This window comes from Syngnathus leptorhynchus, chromosome 7, assembly GCF_054491065.1.
Source record: "Syngnathus leptorhynchus isolate UIUO chromosome 7, UIUO_Slep, whole genome shotgun sequence".
NCBI lineage: Eukaryota > Metazoa > Chordata > Actinopteri > Syngnathiformes > Syngnathidae > Syngnathus > Syngnathus leptorhynchus.
In genome coordinates, this window is record NC_141201.1 from 9,601,305 (window position 1) to 9,619,492 (window position 18,188).

Genomic DNA, 18,188 nt, shown 5'->3' on the forward strand with positions numbered 1-18,188 from the left:
CAAAAAGTTTCTGCTGCCTGTGGCGCGTGACAACAACCTCCGTGGTAATGTTGTGCTGTTTCCATAGAAACACGATAATACAGCAAGGAAGGAGGTGTTTATAATTTTTCTTGGATATTCAAAATAAAACCAAGAGTCAAAAATATTTCTAATTCTAAACGATGTTTGTTTGTTTAAAACTTTTGATTTTGTCGTTTTTGGAAAATGTCTGTCCCGTGCCACAAAGAATCGGTAGGAGACGCAAGTGTACCCGAGCGCTCGACACTTCTCTTAGATAGAAAAGTAAAGAAGAAAAAAACTCGAAGAAGGGGCAGTCATACACTAAAAGTGAAAACGGATGGATGAGTAAACTGAAAAATAGAAATCGAAACTTTATGTAGTAGCGTTATTCACGAATATCGGATCATTGAGTTAAATAAAATACAAGAACGTCCACATTGGCTCGTTGTTATATTGCAACCTGGTATATGTTACCGGCCACTTTTAATGACTAACGACGTATTCGATGTCAAAGCTATGTTAAAATGCATGAGTTGTTTTGTTTTACAAAAACTGATATTTAGATATATAGACAGTTTTTTATAATTCTATACATAAAGGTTGCCCAGTTGTAATCACGCTAAGCGGCGGCGATTGGCTCACATGATGCGAAAACATCATGGCAACGATAATTCATTGAGAAAAAATATTGTTCAAATCGATGCACACTAATATGAAAATAGTGGGGATAGAATCCCGTTTGATTTAGCAGTTTGAATATTTATTTATTTTTTGCTATATGGTATTTTAAATAACAATTTGAAAGAAAAGTGAAAGTAAATGATTAACGTCATTAGTCCAAGGGTTCCATAACAAGCAAACCCCAACATCGATCAAGGACATTGTTAAATCAGAATCATTTTGCAAAACAGTGACAATATTGTTTTCGGGAATATTTTTTCATAACATACAACATATCGGACCTGTAATACCCGCCCAAGAGGTTAGATTAAATCATTTGTGGTGTTTGAGAGTTGACCATTAACTTGTACAGATTGCAAACAGCCCTTAGTTGTAAGCAGCAGCTGCTTCATCGATCCTGAAGCAAAGTTCACCGGCAGCCACTGTCTGCTGATCTCCTCTCTGAATTCTCTTTTTAAATATATTTATATAAATACCTCCTTTTTTTTTTTTTTACATCATGGGTAGAGCAAATTATGGCTACTATAGAAGCACTATATTTTTGGCCATGTTTGTTGGCTACACACTTTACTACTTCAACAGAAAAACATTCTCTTTTGTGATGCCTTCGCTGATGCAGGAAATTGAACTGGACAAGGATGATCTGGGTATGCTTGATGGTGTCACATTTGATTTCTTCCTTTTATTTTGAACTACGACTACATCGTGTTATGTTCATGTATGGCAACTTTGTGTTGTTTGTGTATTCTGCTTGCTCAGGCATGATAACCAGCAGTCAGTCTTTGGCCTACGCTATCAGTAAGTTCATCAGTGGAGTCCTTTCAGACCAGATCAGTGCCCGCTGGCTTTTCTCCATTGGATTGTTTTTGGTGGGAGGCATCAATGTGGTCTTTTCCTGGTCATCCACTGTGGCCGTATTCTCTGCCCTGTGGTTCCTCAACGGCTTGGGCCAGGGCTTTGGCTGGCCTCCCTGTGGCAGGGTGCTGCGCAAGGTAGCATAGCAATACTATACATTATTGGCACATCATGGAATTTGTTTTTATATTTCCATCTTTTGCAATGACCATTCGCAACATATCCTGGCGGTACGCATGCACGATTTAATGAGATCCAAACGTAAAAGAGCTCTTAAAGATAATACTCGATAATATGAAGTATTGACTAGGTTGTGTGTAAATTTTGATTGCATTATTTAGTTTACAAGGAAGTGTAAAATGATCAGAAACCACTCTGATGTGTATAGCATTATGCGGCATTTCTAACTGCAACCACAATATAAAAGTTTTCCTTTTTGTGTATGCATTTTGACCATTTAAATCTCAACATCCCCAGTTAAATTGATGAATTAAATTTATTCCTCCAACAACATGATTCTAAAAGCTGCTTCGTCTGCATCTTTTCGATTGGCTCTAATTAGATTGGGCCCTATGATCTCGGAATCATTAAATAAAATTGATGTTTGTGCATTTTTGTCCCAATTTGTTATACTAGGTAATTGTGGTCAATCTAAAACCTGAAAAGTATCTATTTCCCTAGAGTATAAGTAAGTGGAAGAAGGAGTAGAAACAGGACAGGACAGCCAACAGCAGCATGGGAAGAAAGGCAGAAAAATGACTTCAATTGAGTCCATCACAGGAATGACAATGACAGCATTTCATCTTTCCTCTTAGTGGTTCGAGCCCTCTCAGTTTGGAACATGGTGGGCAATCCTGTCATGCAGCATGAATCTGGCTGGCAGCTTAGGCCCGATTATTGCTTCGGTGCTGGCCCAGAGTTACAGCTGGAGGACCATCCTGTCCATGTCCGGAATGATCTGTGTCGTACTCTCCTTCGTTTGCCTGTTGCTCATCAAAAATGAACCCAAGGACGTGGGGTTACCTAATGTTGAAGTGGCAGACAAGAAGAGCAAAGGGGGTAAGTTTACTGACTCGTTAACACTTCCATTACACGACTTCGAACGACCGGGAGTTAGTACACACAAAAGAACACATAAAAAGTGTTTTTTAAAAAAAAAAGCTACTCCCTTGTGAAACCTTGTTGATTGACATTTTGGGCAACTTTCCAGGAAGTATTGGTTGAACTCAGCTGTAGAGCCCTTGATTTATTCTTTTGTGACTAAAGGTTAACTCTTCTGGAGACTTTGTACCCTTCGTATCCCTCAGGTATTCACATTCCCCTCATATGGAGGGACCTACATGTGGTGGAAATAATTTGATTCATCTTCTTGATTCATTTTCTATACCACTTGTCCCCACGGTCGCGGACGTGCTGGAACCTATCCCAGCAATCATCGGGGAACACCCTAAACTGGTTGCCAACCAATTGCAGGGCACACAGACGGTCGAACCCGTAACCTCCTAACTGTGAGGCGGACATGTGCTTGCAGACCTTGCTTGCATTCATTTCCATTTGTCTTCTTCAGAGTCTTCTAGCAATGAGAGCACCCTGTCTGAGTTCCTGCTCTCACCTTACCTGTGGCTCCTTTCCGTGTCCTATCTGGTGGTTTTTGGGGTGAAGACAGCCTGCACTGACTGGGGACAGCTGTTTCTCATTCAGGACAAGGGACAGTCTACGCTAATGGGTATGCAATATTGATGAGAAGTGACATTCTACGTTAGCATTGAAGACCAAATGGATCGGTTATGCAAGTACTGTATGTTGACCATATTCCCTGCTTTCTTCTTCATAGGTAGCTCATACATGAGTGCGCTGGAGTTGGGAGGCCTTATAGGCAGCCTGGCAGCAGGTTATTTCTCTGATAGAGCTGTGGCCAAAGTGAGTTAGCAAGCCACACAGCCCAAACACTTTTGAATGTCTGTCCCATTATTTGTTTGATTTTGTATACAAATATCAAATGATTATTTTCTAATTGGTTGCCTAAATCCTCCTCTTGTACCTGTTTACATAGCTGCACCAAATGTACGAAATGTATTCAGTTTGCCATTTAAAGTGATGCAAATATTTGATTGTTTTGCATCAGATTCAAATTGACCCATATATTCATTTTCTATAATTTGGTGTAACCCTAAAGTGGAAAATCTCCCTTCTCCTTACAGCAAGGCATAAAAATATACGGCAATCCTCGCCATTATGTCCTGATCCTTATGATGGCAGGAATGTTCATGTCCATGTACCTGTTTAGAGTCACGGTCACTCCAGACAGCCCGAAGGTAATTGACGACACAGCAGATATTGTGTGAAATCATGAACGTAATTCACGTCTCTTTGCATTTGAAGGTGTGGATACTCTTTTTGGGTGCTGTTTTTGGTTTCTTCTCCTACGGGCCGATAGCCTTGTTTGGTGTGATCGCCAATGAGAGCGCTCCGTCCAACTACTGTGGGACATCACATGCTATTGTGGCCCTCATGGCTAACAGTAAGTTTAGCACTATTGTATTTAGATACTGTTAGACTGTCATTTTTTTTTTTTTTTTTACAAGACCCTTATTCATGGCAGTCAAGACAGCTACTGTATAACTAAATCGGACACAGCAGGTTTGCACAAACGTAATTTTCACAAAGCGGAATGGTTCATGAAGGAGCACCCTATTTCAGATCAACAATTTTATATCAATCTGTTATGGTTTGATAAGAAACAAACGGTAAACAACGATTATTTCTTCCTTAGTCGGTGGCTTCCTCTCTGGGCTTCCATTCAGCACCATTGCCAAACATCATGGCTGGGGAACGGCCTTCTGGGTTGCAGAGATTTTCTGCGGCATCACAGCTGTCTGCTTCTTCCTACTGCGTAACATCCGCTCGAAGATGGGTCACGTATCTAAGAAATCAGACTAAGATGTGCTAATTTCCCTCAAAAAGATAAATATGAAGCCTTCGTTGTATTACCCTGTTTTTTTTTAAACACATTTTTATACTCGCCGTGTTATTTTCAGCATGCAAAATGAAGCTGGGGGTGATGCTGGGCCATGCTTTTATCCAAAAACTGCTACACTCTCAATTTAACTATCTCAACTTCAACTTTGGAGTTCCTACCAGAAAGCAGTTGACTCGAGCAGGTTATTATTTTAACAACAGAAACTAGTCTTAATATTTTCAACCTTTTATAAAATAAAAAAACATGACTTGAATAAATAATTGTGGCCTTTAGTGTTATGAGTTACCTTGTAAACAAACACAACAGTTGAAATATTGAGTTTAATAAAATTTACCAAAACAATGTATGTACAGTGTCGTCATTGTATCCTTAATTGGACATATCAAACAACCACAATTTATAAACCAACAAAAAACTAATGTTTGATTATTTTCTGTTTCATGATCCAGCTCCAAAGTTACCAGCCTTCTCTGCAACCTCCAGTGCACTTTTTAAGTTCTGATCAAATAGTTCACACCTGGAAACACAAAATTCAAACACTGTGAACATTAACACCCACAACAGGTTGTCTTGCCGCAAAAAGGTTCAAGATGGCCAAGTGTACCTGATAGGCATTTCCAGTGAGTAGAATGGATTCTTTAGCGCAAAGTCTGCATAAATCTCATATATTTTTCTCAAAAGAGCATCAATGCCGGCTTGTCGCGGGTCTGCCAGCACTATGAATTTTATTCCTGAGAGGATACAAAAGTTCAGTTTTATACAGAAGGTAATCGGACAGTTTTTTTTTAACTGGTAGGATAACCAGATTCATGCACCACCTGTAAGAGTCTGGAAACAATGAAGTTTGAACACGTCCGTTTCCAGCATCTCAATCCCTGAACTTCCAACCTCTGGAGACAGCTGTGATCCGATAGCAAACAACCTGGCAAAGATTTGGAGACGTTAACGTGTGAGTCAATAATGAATGTTGCCAATCATAATGAGCATGACTTACGAATGGAACATAGAGGCCAGCATAAGTTTCTCATTGGAGCTGAGTCGAGCCCTTCCGAATCGAATTGACACCGGATAGTTGGACGGATCTTTTAAGTATTCCAGAATGTCCTTCCCATCTGCTGTATTCTTTCCCACCACATCAATCCCATTGATGGAGAGCACTGCATGGCCCACTGGGAGCGGAAAGAAATGGAATTAGACCAAATGGACAGACGACAAATCAACAATGTTTTGTTTCTGGGTATAACAGCATAAGTTTGAGCTTTGCCATATTTTTTAGTAACATAATGCACAGTATTTTACGCCACTGTTCACTGAAATATAACAGTGGCATATCGCTGATTCCGTAATTTAGACTCAAATTCAAACCCACGTTTACTAAAATACATTGAACTGTATGGGCTAACTGAATGCTAATGGCATTACCTTTGATTCCGTCCCTTTGCCCAAACGACACGACTACTTTCTCGTCGTGATGCTTAAGCACCAAATCTAAAGGGTAACTTAACGTCTTTTCGGAATCTGCTCTCGGCACATAGTTGTCATATTGATAAATTAAACCTCCAGCCTTGTTGACAACATACACACTGAAGATCACCATTTTTGCGGCGTCTGACAGCAGTGGTCACGTGACGGGAAAACGTCAGGGTGGCTATTTTTTAACTTTTTATTTGTATTTTACATTCTATTTTTCACCATGGTTTATTTTTAGTATGGTGATGATTAGAAAACGTGGTACTTGTGCTGACAATTATTGGTCCGGGATCAGAAAAATAACTCAAATTCCCATAATCCCCTCCTCCACTTCCGCATATACGGGTTGCCAATTTGCGTTTTGCACGGGCCTACTTCCTTTCGCTCCGACATCTTGACGAGGAAACATGGTGAGGACGGCTAGCAAGCACTTTGACGAGTTAACGTGAACAAAATCACACGCGTCTATGCCTTCCACTGACAAATAAACAGGCGGAATATACTGTGAAACAGTGTTATTAATGCCTTATTAGTAAAACGAAATCAAACGTTCTAACCAAATTAGCGGACGCTACTTAGCTTACATGCTAATACTGCCACGCTTTCGTAGTGCTCGTGAGCGAGGTCGCCAAGCAATGCGATTGCCTCAATGATGAGTCCTGTACTCGTAATAGTCATGACTACAAATTGATCTATGAGTTGAAGAAAAATTTCACCTCACCCTTCGCTTCCTGTATGTTTTGAGTGTTTTGATGCTCCAGGGGATACCAAGGCCTTGCCATGCCGGTGATGTGCTAAATTCTGCCTTTGCAATAATCAGCAACTTAATGCCACTTTGACAATTTCACCTTGCATATTAAGTGATATATTAAAACCAGACATAGCTTGTGTTTTGCATAATTAATTACTTGACATGATAGCTTATAGTCAACCTGACAAATGTCTAACTTACCTTCCTCCCTTTACAGCCTCCCAAGACTGACAAGAAAAAGGACACTGGAAAGTCCAAGAAGGACAAGGACCCAGTTAACAAGTCTGGAGGCAAAGCCAAGAAAAAGGTATTGACTCATTGTGAAGTGATGTTTTAGTGTTTATCCTGCCAAGACTTAATATGTTTGGTGTGTTTGAGCAGAAGTGGTCCAAAGGAAAAGTGAGGGACAAGCTGAACAACCTGATCCTCTTCGACAAGGCCACCTATGAAAAGCTGTACAAAGAAGTTCCCAACTACAAGCTTATCACACCTGCCGTTGTGTCAGAGAGGCTGAAGATCCGTGGCTCCTTGGCCAGGAACGCCCTGCAGGAACTGCTTGCTAAAGGTGAACTCATCATGTGATTATTATTATTATTTATTTACTTTTATTTCAGCTGAAAATTTGAAAGGCCAAAGGAGCACCAATGAACATTTAAAATAGTAGTAACTCGAAATGTGACCACCGTCTAATAAGATATGCTGGTCAGCCTACAATTTATAATTTTACCCCAAAAAATTCCCATTGCATGATTTATTATTTTGTACAAATGGCATCATTGTTGAAACCGGTATTTTTTTAAATGTAACAAAAACTTGTTTAAAAGTGTAAGCTTTTTTTTATTTTTATCATGGGCATACAATACAAGTAAAGACTGAAATGAGGTTGAGTGATGTGAACTGATGTCACAGATGGCGTTTTTACAAAATTTGTGTGGCGTGAAATTTAACTTAGCCTAAGTTGTGGAGGAACACGGAATTTAGGAACTTTCAACTAGGACTGTTCCACAGTAGGACGTCTTTAGAATGTGTATGCTTGTTAAACCATGGGGGATCTAGCTCTCTCAAGTTTTTTTGTTTACAAATTGAATTTGCACCCCCCCTCTGTGCTGAGAATGGTGTATGTACGATTAGATTGTTACATTAAGTTTTTATCAAAGTCATTAAAACTAAACATTGGATTCAAGGTAATGATCACTGTCTCGTTTTCCACAAAATTGTAGCGAAATGTCAAATTTTTACAAAAGCACTTTATTGGCTGTGTCCTACTACTTCAACTTTGCCGGAGTCCTTTTGCACTCCCATTTGCTCGGTATATATTTTTGGGTGACAGTTGAAATCGCTGCTCACCTGCTCTACATACTCTAAACATCCAAATGAAGCTAAAGAGTCTAAATGCGTGTGTGCGCCGTGTTGTTACAGGCATGATCAAGCTCGTGTCTAAGCACAGAGCCCAGCTCATCTACACACGTAACACCAAGGGCGGAGATGAGGAGGCAGCTGCTGAGAAAGCATAATCAGGTAACATCGATAAAAAAGATGCCCAAATGTTTTCCTTCTAGAGCTTCCTCTCACCTGTCATTGTTCTCTTTTTCAGGTTCTCTCGTTTCCTTTGATGTGCTCTTTGTAATGGAAGTTGAATAAAATGTAAAGACAAAGCTTTGACTCTTTTATTTGGATGGATGGAAAATCACACTCAATACTGCAAGCAAGAACATTTCATGGCTGTTTGAATTCTCTCGCAGTCATGTGCCAAGGAAGCATTCTGATCTTCCCACTCAGACCATCTCCACTCGCTAAATGTTTCTTACTTTGTAATGCTATCACACAAGGGACATCCAGTGGTCTTGTTTTAGTTCATGTTGGATCATTTCTAACTGGGTGCCTCTTTGGAGTTCCATTCTCTGCTGTTATCCTTTTAAAGCCACAGGCAGTGAAACACTATAAGATATTGATAAGCTGTATCACCAAATGAGAAAAAAAGGTCTTCATGATATACAAGCCCAAAGCCTCTGTTGATATCGAACAGTTATTTTTAATATTTTATCTATTATTTTTCATTCATATTTTTAATATAATTTTAATTATCTTTTATTTTTATCTAAAGTAAATCTCCATTTAACAAACATGAGCTTGCAGTTGAGGACTTGATGTTGCAACAGTTAAAACGCTATTCGTGTTACAAATCCCAGAAAAGACTCATGACGGTTTTTAAGGTCGAATAAGGATTGCTTTAATAGCATGGTACTCATTTTGATAATAAAGATTAAATTTCAAGAACATGTTTTGTTCCAAAAAAGGAGTGTTTTTGTATTTTTATACACAACTACACATACACGCATATTTAAAATACTTGCGAAGCATCTTATTGATAAAGCCATGATGAACATAAGTGTATGAATGAAAACGGATATAAAGATTAAATATGGCCACAAAAGTTCACTTGAGTGCTAATCTGTCTCATACCACATACATACAGTCAGACCTCAAATAACAATTATGATGCATGCCTGTCCAACTGTTATTTTTCAAAGAAATAGCAAGTCTGAGATTTTAAGGCTAGCACAAGATGAACATTTGCCCAAAACTATTCATTTGTGGCCAGCCACTACACTATTAATAATTAAGAAAATTGGGGATGGGGAAAATGTCTGGTTTCTCTAATTCTATTGTCATGAATGCACCCCTGCCTTACACGACAGCAAGATCTCAATAAACCAAGATGCCAACTGCTTTCTCTTGAGTCAGCCACTAAGGTTGGGGGGGAAAATACAATTACGAAAAGTAAATACCAGCACTCAAGTGAAGGAGTTTACATTTACAAATGGTCCCTGGAAATCACAATGTCCCACCATTGCTGATCTATTTAGAAATTTACATTAGAACCTGATTTGATTCATTTAATTTAAAACAGGCCCACCCACTTGTTGCCTGCAAGTAGCATGTTGGTGACTCCCGCTGCAGATTTGACAAGATGATGCCAAAGCACTACTTTTCCATTCGACTTGACTAAATTAATAGTCTAATGACATTTTTTTTTTTTACATTTTATTATGTGCAAACGGTTGGGAACCATGACAACAGTGAAAAAATGTATAACATATGTGGACTGACCACATCCCTCCCTTCCACATTCCATCTCTCTCTCTCTCGCTCTCTCGCTCTCTCTCTCTCTCTCTCACTCTCACTCTCTCGCTCTCTCGCTCTCTCTCTCTCATATACATATTCCACTGCATGGCAGAGTGAGATTAAGAGTAGGTCCGCGGGGCAGCGGGAGCGCCGTCTGGTGTCAGGCGCGGCGCATAAGTGGATTTATGGGCCGCAGTTGTTGAGCGGCTGTCAGACGTGTGTGAGGAGCTCCACCTCTGCTCCACTGACGAGCTTCATTTAAACACTGAAACCTCGCAAACCTCGCCACAAACGCGGTGAGTACTCTTGTTGTTTTGGCTTTCCAAACTCATGCGTGTCACTAAAGTCTCTCGTGTGACATTTGACCTCTTTTTTTTTTTTTTTTACACCTCCACGCTGACCTCTGATGGCACAGTTAACAGTGTTACCATACAAGGGCAGCAATACGAAAATAACTTGAACAAACACAATGTCAGTGTGAGTTGTATTTTCACTTGATTATTTAATGTGCCCATGAGCCAAACCACTCAAGTGTGTGCGTGTATGTGTTCTGTGGTGTCTTTTCTAAAATATACTTACAATACAGCACAGAGTCCTCTATTTATAGAAGGTAAGCCAGCAGTGAAAGACGGGAAGTCCACTTCATGAGCGGATAGTTTTTACCAAATACTTGCAGGACTTTTTCATTCATTACTGGTTCCAGTTAAAGAATACAGTCATAACGTTGGGTCCAGACTTTGCAGCATTTCACATTATGAGGTAAATTTACTATAGCAATTTTATAAAAGACTACAAAAAAAAAACTGGATTGTTACAAGTAAAAAGTAATAGACCTCAAATAATTTCAATAAAATACAGTTACGGAGTTGGCCCAAATGTTACTCCTAGTAAAAAGTAAAACACTGAAACACAATGTACAGTTTGAAAACCCAAAATGTGCTTAAATAAAGAAAAATAAAACACTGTTCTTAAGTAACTATTCCAATGAAAATGAGAAAAAAAATGCACATATGTAAAAAAATATATATAAAGTGTACCTAAATTAATATTGATAAACTGGAAAAGGCTGACTAAATATATATATAAAGTGTACCTAAATTAATATTGATAACAAACAACTGGAAAAGGCTAACTACACATAAATTGTCCTGAAAAGTTAAATACAACTGACCCGTACTAAAAAAAATGTAGAGTAATCAAATTGGAATATAAATCAGTTATTCTTTTGCGTACCAATAGAGGGATCCCACGTATTCATGATGCCACACTTTCCTAACCAATCTGACCACTCTTCCTTTGGAGGCAGGCTCCAAATTAAAAGCGGACTCGAGGAAAAAGATTTTCCCTCAAATTGTCACAGCATTCCCATTCTGCTCGGCAAGTATTTTTGTTTGGTTGCTAAGGAAAGGTTCCAAGCTTGTGCGAGGAAGGAACTGGACTGAGTCTTCCTTCATTAAGATCATAATGAACGACTCCATTAGGACTGTTGGACGCGTTTACGTGGACCTGATCTAAGCTCGCTCGAAAGCTGTGAGCTGCGTCGCGTCATTAACTTGGAGCACAATTACGTCTCTACTTTGTTTTCCACTTTGAATGTGCTAATGAAGAAGCAGCACTCAACATTGGACACAACATTAGGTCCCGGCAAATGGGCTCCAAAGACATGCATCTGAACTATTTGTCAACTCCCAACAGAACGAGAGCTTTTCTTATTGAAAGAAAGGGTTCCTGGTAGCATTCCTTTTCTCTGCAAAATAATGGTTTCTTAAAAGTTGGCCTGTACTAATACCAACTGTACCAATAATCTCATCTATTATTTACATTACTGTAGATACATAATAGGTTTATTTTTTCTCCATGTAAGATATATTTGCCTTCTTATCACATTTTTATTTTAAAACTCTTTTTCCCCCTCATAAAATGACACCTTTATTATCTTAACTTTGCATCATTTTTGCGCAATTTTAACTTTTATCCCCCCCCAGTCAATTAATCAGTCAATCAATCATACAACTTATGCACATTTATGACTTCATATTTACTATTACTAGAAATCTATCTTAATGACACCCCGAAATTTTGAATATTGCAAGAATTTGGGGGTCATAATAACCTTATTCATACAATAATGATACGTTATCCTAAAGTCCCATATTAATTTTCTTTATTTTTTATTTATTTTGCTTCCAAAGAGGTAATATAACAGCTTCATTCTTACAATTACACATTTTATTTTAACTTCATTCTGTGAAATTTTTACTTAATGTTTGTAATATTATGACTTTTTCTCTGTCAATTATTGAAACTTTTTTGATGATTTTTCTCTATCAAAGAAATAATATTATTATTTTATTCCTCTTTTATTTCATTTTCATGCGATTGTGACTTTATTCTTATAATAGTTCTTCTTCCTGGCTGATTATGATGCTCGTCATTTTTGCTTAGTTTTGTGGTTGCATTATCTTCAGCTTATGGCTTTTGTCTCGACTGTACAGTCTCCTTGAGCTTCCCAAAGCAGATTAATGGTAAAAAAAACAAAAACATCATTGGTGCAGTCCTTGGCTCCAATAGGTTTGAGTCGAAGGCAAATGTGTCCCCGAGGCCGCTTGTTGTCACAGTGTGCAATGCTGACAGTGTGCTGACTGGAGGCCAGGCTGTTGATGCATCTGGACCTCCATCTGCCTTTGCATCAGCTTGTTGTGTGCGCTTTGCTTGATATGGCACTCAGGAGCCCGCCTCTGCTCTCTAATAAAGTGCATTTTACTTTGCTTTTTAGTATGAAACTGCTGGAAAAGCTGTCAAGCTTTCCATTGGCACAATGAGTCAGATATGCACTGGGTGTGTCTGAGCACACTAATGCGATTCAGAATGCTCAAATTTCTTTCGTTTCCTTTTCCCTTTGAAAATATGGGTTTACTGGTTCACCACTTTTCAATTTGATATGTAGCTAGCTCTTACGCATGCCTCTTTTATGAACAATGGAATCCACTACATATTAGATATCGATGTCAATTTTTTTTTTTTTTTTTTTTACTGTAAAAATTATTGCTCTATGGTCATTTCACATGATCAGTTTTGTCCCTTTATTTGGATTTTTTTCATCAAGATTTTTTGGGTCAAAAAACATATTATATTATATTATATTATATTATATTATATTATATTATATTATATTATATTACATTATATTATATTATATATTATAGTATTGTATTGTATTGTATAGTATTGTATTGTATTGTATTGTATTGTATTGTATTGTATTATATTATATCATGTTATATTATAGTATGTTATGCCAATAATATGTTTAAACAATTTATATTTCGTATTTTTGGTCATTTTACATCATAATAAAAATGTTGAGATTATTAACACTTTTTTTAGCTTTTTAACTCTTTGTGAACATAGGAAACGAGTCACATTTTTCCTCTCGTGTTTCATGTTCAATGTTTGTCAATACATACTGTGGCATAGTTGGTGATTGTATGTTATGTAAATGTGCTCCATATACTGCAATGTACATGAATACAGTACAGTGTTTCTCTTGTGTTATTATCCAGTTCAAGCGAGTATCCTGATGATGTTATTGTGGTCAGCAGCTTGCAGATGGTGGGTGAGCACTATGAGAGCAGCACAGAGGGCAGCAGCGTGCCCAGGCCCGTGCCCGAGCACATCTACAAGGTTGGCATCTATGGCTGGCGGAAGCGCTGCCTCTACCTGTTCGTGCTGCTGCTCATTATCATCCTGGTGGTCAACCTGGCCCTCACCATTTGGATCTTCAGGGTCATGTGGTTCAATTCGGTACGTGCCGCTCGCGTTTAGGCCCTTTAAGCCCTCACATGGTCCTAATGAAATACTTTTGCATTATTATATTATATCCTTGCTGAGCTGTCAATCATCAAATGCCGTATTTGTGATCTGCCTCCATGTCCTGCGTGACCTCAGGAAGGAATGGGCCTCCTGCAAGTCCACTCGGAAGGCGTGAAGTTGGACGAGGGCGAATCTGAGTTTCTCTTGCCCCTCTACGCAGAAGAGATCCACTCCAGAGAAGTATGTGAACTTTCTCTGCTCTCTTTTCCCTCCCTGCTAATTAAGCCATCCAGCAAGGTTGTCATTATTCCCTCTGTGTTTAACTCCCCCCCCACCCACACACACCCTGCATGATTGTTGGAAAGTGTGAGTCCTTGCTTTCTGCAAAAGCGTCTTTTCCAAGTGCTCCGAGGCAGTTTGGATAGAGCCCAATCTCCTGAAGTCTCCCGCCGCGCGCGTGCTCCTGCAGTGAGCTTCCGATGAACCTCAAGGATGTTTGCGGTGGAAACGTGGTTTACGGCCTGCCTTCGAGCAGCACATGGGAACACTTTGCTGCAGTTGTTTACATGTTTTGGCTTTTCTTGCTCATGGCAGCATTTTTTCAAGACATTTCTTATGCGTTTGACATTTAGATTCAGTGAGTGCTCGCACTTTTGAATGCTTTTGCATGTTATACATTTCAGGCTCCATCTGGGTCTGACAGCTTTTTAGCACAGAACACAAGTCAAATTTCATTTGCATCCTATTCAAGTGGGGGACATAACAGTACTTGGCACCTCAGCATGGGCCAAACATGTGATCCATCCATCTGTTTTCTGTAGCGTTTGTCCTTTGACTTTGGGTGGACCTAGATTGGTTGCCAGCCAATCAATAGGCTCATACAGAACAACAACATTCATAACAATTTAAGGTCATCTAACAACCTAACTTGAAAATCTGTAATGGTAAATATACAATAGAGTCTAGACAAGATAGAGGAAGCTGAATGTCATTATGGTCATCCACTAAGCAAAGTGCTCAACAACAAAAAATACTACATGGTGAGTCGGTATGTATTCAGTTGCCCAATACTACCATAAGAAGTTACACAAAGCAACAATATATAACATGGATTGTATACTCAGCTACATTTTGCTTTTATTAAGGGCAATAGGTTCAATGTCATTGCTAAGACAGGTTGGCAATGAGGACACATGTTGTGGTAGTGCTAGCCAATTAAAAAGCTGTACTTACATAGTGACACTATTAAAATGCATTGCATATAAAAGTTCAATGAACATTTAACCTGCATAACTATTTGACAAAGAAATGATTCAAAAAGATTACATGCAAATGTATTGTACTTAAAACTTAAATACAGCTGAACTGGATTTAACAAATATACTACACTAGATTAAACATCAGAAAGTTGAAGCGACTTTCATGTTATGGCCAATTTGAGCATTAAAGGAAGGAAGCCAAAGTAACCATCAGTGGTTATTGGATCACACTTTATGGGATTTGTGTTGCAGGTTTACGGAATCTTTATTTTTCCGTAATAGTTTGGATGCCTACTTCCTTTCATTCCAGGACTCTCCACTCCTTATACACTCGGATACAGAAAAGGTTTACCTCAATGCCCGCGATGAAAATGGTGACGTTACAGGGAGGATGTCTGTGGGTAAGAAGCTGAGAGTGAACACACCCATAATAAACTCAACTCAACTCAACTTTTCATCATTCTTACACATTCATAATAAACAATCACTTTTATTTACTTTGGAGTATTTTCATGTATGGACAATAATACCATGGCACAATGATCAAATACTTGTTCTTGTATTTTCTGTATCTGTTCACATCCACTAATGAAATGAGTTAGAATTGTCATAAATGCTGCCGCAGGTCCAAAACAGGCTGAAGGAGATACACCAAACATGCTCATCAGCTCCCCTAGCGACAACATGCTGTTCTCTGCAGATGGCAACCAGGCTGTGAATGGACCAGACAAACTGCGCATCACAGGTACAAAAAAAAAAAACAAATTGAATTTTACATAAATGAATAAATGATGCAATTGAAAAGGCAGACAAATCAAGGCAAATTTGAAGCAATGATGAAACACACATTGCAGCATATTGTATGATGTTGTTATCAAGCCATTCATTTTTCTTCTTTTTCCACTGTGTGTATTGAAGCCGCTGTGGGTCTGTGACCTCACACACTGGGTTGTTTGATTAATGTTGAGGGGGTTGTCAGCCGCTCGCTGCATTACGCCGGGGGTCACTTTATTGCACACGGCACAGTAGCCCACATAAAGCTTGTGCACCCCGAGGAAACACATTTAGCTCCACATTATGATTTTTTCATTGACTCTGCTGTCGCCCTTCATTTGTCTCCTGCTCAAATCTGCTTGATGGCTTGAGTCAAGCTGAGTGGAGGTCATCTCCACTTCTCTTCTCACATGGCTGCAGGCCTGACAAGGCAACTCACTTTGAATAATACAGTCTCGCAAAATATTACAACATCTGGCCTCTAATTTACATCAACAAATTTTGAGAATGTGAATTTTTGTTCACTCATCATAAAGAACTTTGTGACATCCCTGAGCTCTTCCACTTTTTTCAAACCGTTTTTGAAACCATTATTGGCCACCATAGTTCTTGCTCGTCCGTCAAAGCAAAAGAACAGTCAAAACGATAAGAGTTGTTGTGCATTGTAGCACTGAGCATCATTCCAATTGTTCACAGACACTCAGATTTACTGAAATTTGGACTGTGGGGTCTATCAAGGTATTGAAGCTACCAGCCACTGTGGGGAAAAAAATATTGATGGACAGCATTAGTGAAAATATTTACTATGAAAACCAAAACATTGGAAATGGAAAATGTGAAAATCTGTGCTGTGTTCTGAAATCATCTATCATGTGTTATTTATTAACTCTCAGGTCCTGAAGGAGCACTGTTCCAACATTCAGTGGAGGTTCCCCTTCTCAAGTCAGAGCCCTTCAAAGACCTGAGGTGAGTGCTCCTGCCATATCGTTGTCATCCCGTCAGTTTACCAGCCAATCCCACTATGACTGATGGACGCTGCTCTTCCAAGATAATGGAATGTTTTTCTGTTCATTCTCAGGTTGGAGTCCCCCACTCGTTCACTCACAATGGACGCTCCAAAGGGAGTTCATTTAAAAGCCTTGGCTGGGAACATTGAAGCGGCTTCCAATATGGATCTTATCCTGCAGTCCAGCGTGGGACTGGTAAGAACAATACGCTTCTCTCACTATCATGTATGGTTGGAGGTTGGAAACAGTGGTGGGGGGGTTTTATATACCAGGACCACTGGTGGTCTCTTGTTTCTGGGCAAAATTCATATGGCTCAATAAAAGAAATGTCATGTCCCACTAATATGGAGCAAATTAGATTACCAATGTGCACTTTTCATCATTATTTTTTAATACACAAGGCAATTTAAAAAAATGGTTACAGATTTTAGCAAGGGTCATGCATGCAATTTCACAGGCCATATAAACTAATGTGTCGGGCCGGATTTGGTCCCCTGGCCTTGAGTTTGATGTCTTATGCTACACTACTTCCCTTTAAGTCAAATTCACTAGTTACTCTCTTGACTGGAATTCTAAATGTTCATTATCGCTGTCCTCCTCTGCTCTCCAGTTGGTGCTGGATGCCGAGACAGTGCGCATGGCCAATCTGCCCCAGAGTCAAGGAGGAGTTTCCGGAAATGCCGAGGGTCTTTTTGAGGTGTGCATGTGTCCCAGTGGAAAGCTCTTTCTGTCCAAGGCTGGCGTCACCTCCACTTGTAGTGATAACCAGGAGTGTTGAGATGTGTGTGTTTTCATTTTTTTCCTGCAGGCTACAAGCACAAATGTTTCTTTCTTTTTTATAACACTTTAATCTTGTGTGGATCGCAGTGCTCAGAGTCCCACCAGCAGGGGGCGTTGTGCTTGCAGGAAGACGTCCTAGCACACGGGCGCACACGCGCGCAAAAAGGCGCACGCACACGCACACACACGCACACACGAACGCACACGCACACACAAAATGTATCACACAAGTATCATGGCTGGGCAAATGAGGAGCTGCTTTACAGCTTACATCCTATGCAATATAATATCTTGTTGTGCAATACAAAGTGGCACATGTAAAGGGATTGGAGTGGTGTGAGAAAAAAAAAACTGGATCTAGGCTTGTATCATATTGGTTGTGATTGCTTGGATTTTGATGCGACAAGCTTTGTGTTTTGGTTTGATAATTAGCATGTTTATTTGATAGTGGAAAATGAGGGGAAATGATAATGTACTGGCTTCATTAGGCATATCTGCTCAATCTAATAAGGTTCAATATCTGGGTTACAGGGTGGATATTTTGATAACATATTTACATCTAGTTGGAATTGTGTTCTACTGTCAAGAAAAAAAGAAAGTTTATTGTTGGATTTAATTATGAACAGAAGACATTGAAAAATATACAACAATAAAGTTGTTTGTGTTTTAATATGTCTTCAATTTTTTCTTTC

At 39.2% G+C, this 18,188-nt stretch overlaps 4 protein-coding genes across 4 annotated transcripts; 3 read left to right on the forward strand and 1 right to left on the reverse strand.

Annotated features, from left to right (window-relative positions):
• The first annotated feature begins 264 nt into the window (after positions 1-264).
• slc37a4a (solute carrier family 37 member 4a) lies at positions 265-4,858 on the forward strand. The gene is made up of 8 exons (XM_085917004.1): positions 265-1,328; positions 1,441-1,673; positions 2,352-2,595; positions 3,104-3,262; positions 3,371-3,456; positions 3,738-3,851; positions 3,919-4,057; positions 4,310-4,858. The coding sequence occupies exons 1-8, from the start codon at positions 1,181-1,183 to the stop codon at positions 4,474-4,476; spliced, it is 1,290 nt and encodes a 429-aa protein (XP_085773130.1). The 5' UTR covers positions 265-1,180; the 3' UTR covers positions 4,477-4,858.
• On the reverse strand, positions 4,823-6,155 carry trappc4 (trafficking protein particle complex subunit 4). The gene is made up of 5 exons (XM_085917005.1): positions 5,939-6,155; positions 5,511-5,685; positions 5,335-5,438; positions 5,121-5,247; positions 4,823-5,033 (listed from the first exon to the last, which is right to left on the reverse strand). Exons 1-5 carry the CDS (start codon positions 6,111-6,113, stop codon positions 4,955-4,957), a joined length of 660 nt encoding a protein of 219 aa, XP_085773131.1. The 5' UTR covers positions 6,114-6,155; the 3' UTR covers positions 4,823-4,954.
• A 163-nt stretch (positions 6,156-6,318) lies between these two features.
• Positions 6,319-8,392, forward strand: rps25 (ribosomal protein S25). The gene is made up of 5 exons (XM_085917264.1): positions 6,319-6,396; positions 6,955-7,044; positions 7,119-7,302; positions 8,157-8,255; positions 8,332-8,392. The coding sequence occupies exons 1-4, from the start codon at positions 6,394-6,396 to the stop codon at positions 8,249-8,251; spliced, it is 372 nt and encodes a 123-aa protein (XP_085773390.1). The 5' UTR covers positions 6,319-6,393; the 3' UTR covers positions 8,252-8,255; positions 8,332-8,392.
• Positions 8,393-10,017: 1,625 nt separating this feature from the next.
• On the forward strand, positions 10,018-18,119 carry sgcg (sarcoglycan, gamma). The gene is made up of 8 exons (XM_085916532.1): positions 10,018-10,159; positions 13,466-13,667; positions 13,812-13,916; positions 15,246-15,336; positions 15,561-15,680; positions 16,603-16,675; positions 16,788-16,911; positions 17,327-18,119. Exons 2-8 carry the CDS (start codon positions 13,473-13,475, stop codon positions 17,492-17,494), a joined length of 876 nt encoding a protein of 291 aa, XP_085772658.1. The 5' UTR covers positions 10,018-10,159; positions 13,466-13,472; the 3' UTR covers positions 17,495-18,119.
• Positions 18,120-18,188: the final 69 nt, after the last annotated feature.

Coding starts and splice junctions, on each gene's coding strand:
- slc37a4a (XM_085917004.1), top strand. CDS start 1,181: ATGGGTAGAGCAAATTATGGCTACTATAGAAGCACTATATTTTTGGCC. Junction 2,596..3,103: donor AGACAAGAAGAGCAAAGGGG/GTAAGTTTACTG, acceptor TGTCTTCTTCAG/AGTCTTCTAGCAATGAGAGC. Junction 4,058..4,309: donor TGTGGCCCTCATGGCTAACA/GTAAGTTTAGCA, acceptor TTTCTTCCTTAG/TCGGTGGCTTCCTCTCTGGG.
- trappc4 (XM_085917005.1), bottom strand. CDS start 6,113: ATGGTGATCTTCAGTGTGTATGTTGTCAACAAGGCTGGAGGTTTAATT. Junction 5,439..5,510: donor CTGGCCTCTATGTTCCATTC/GTAAGTCATGCT, acceptor AATCTTTGCCAG/GTTGTTTGCTATCGGATCAC. Junction 5,248..5,334: donor TTGTTTCCAGACTCTTACAG/GTGGTGCATGAA, acceptor GTATCCTCTCAG/GAATAAAATTCATAGTGCTG.
- rps25 (XM_085917264.1), top strand. Junction 7,045..7,118: donor GAGGCAAAGCCAAGAAAAAG/GTATTGACTCAT, acceptor GTGTTTGAGCAG/AAGTGGTCCAAAGGAAAAGT. Junction 7,303..8,156: donor GCAGGAACTGCTTGCTAAAG/GTGAACTCATCA, acceptor GTGTTGTTACAG/GCATGATCAAGCTCGTGTCT.
- sgcg (XM_085916532.1), top strand. CDS start 13,473: ATGGTGGGTGAGCACTATGAGAGCAGCACAGAGGGCAGCAGCGTGCCC. Junction 15,337..15,560: donor TACAGGGAGGATGTCTGTGG/GTAAGAAGCTGA, acceptor ATGCTGCCGCAG/GTCCAAAACAGGCTGAAGGA. Junction 16,676..16,787: donor GAGCCCTTCAAAGACCTGAG/GTGAGTGCTCCT, acceptor GTTCATTCTCAG/GTTGGAGTCCCCCACTCGTT.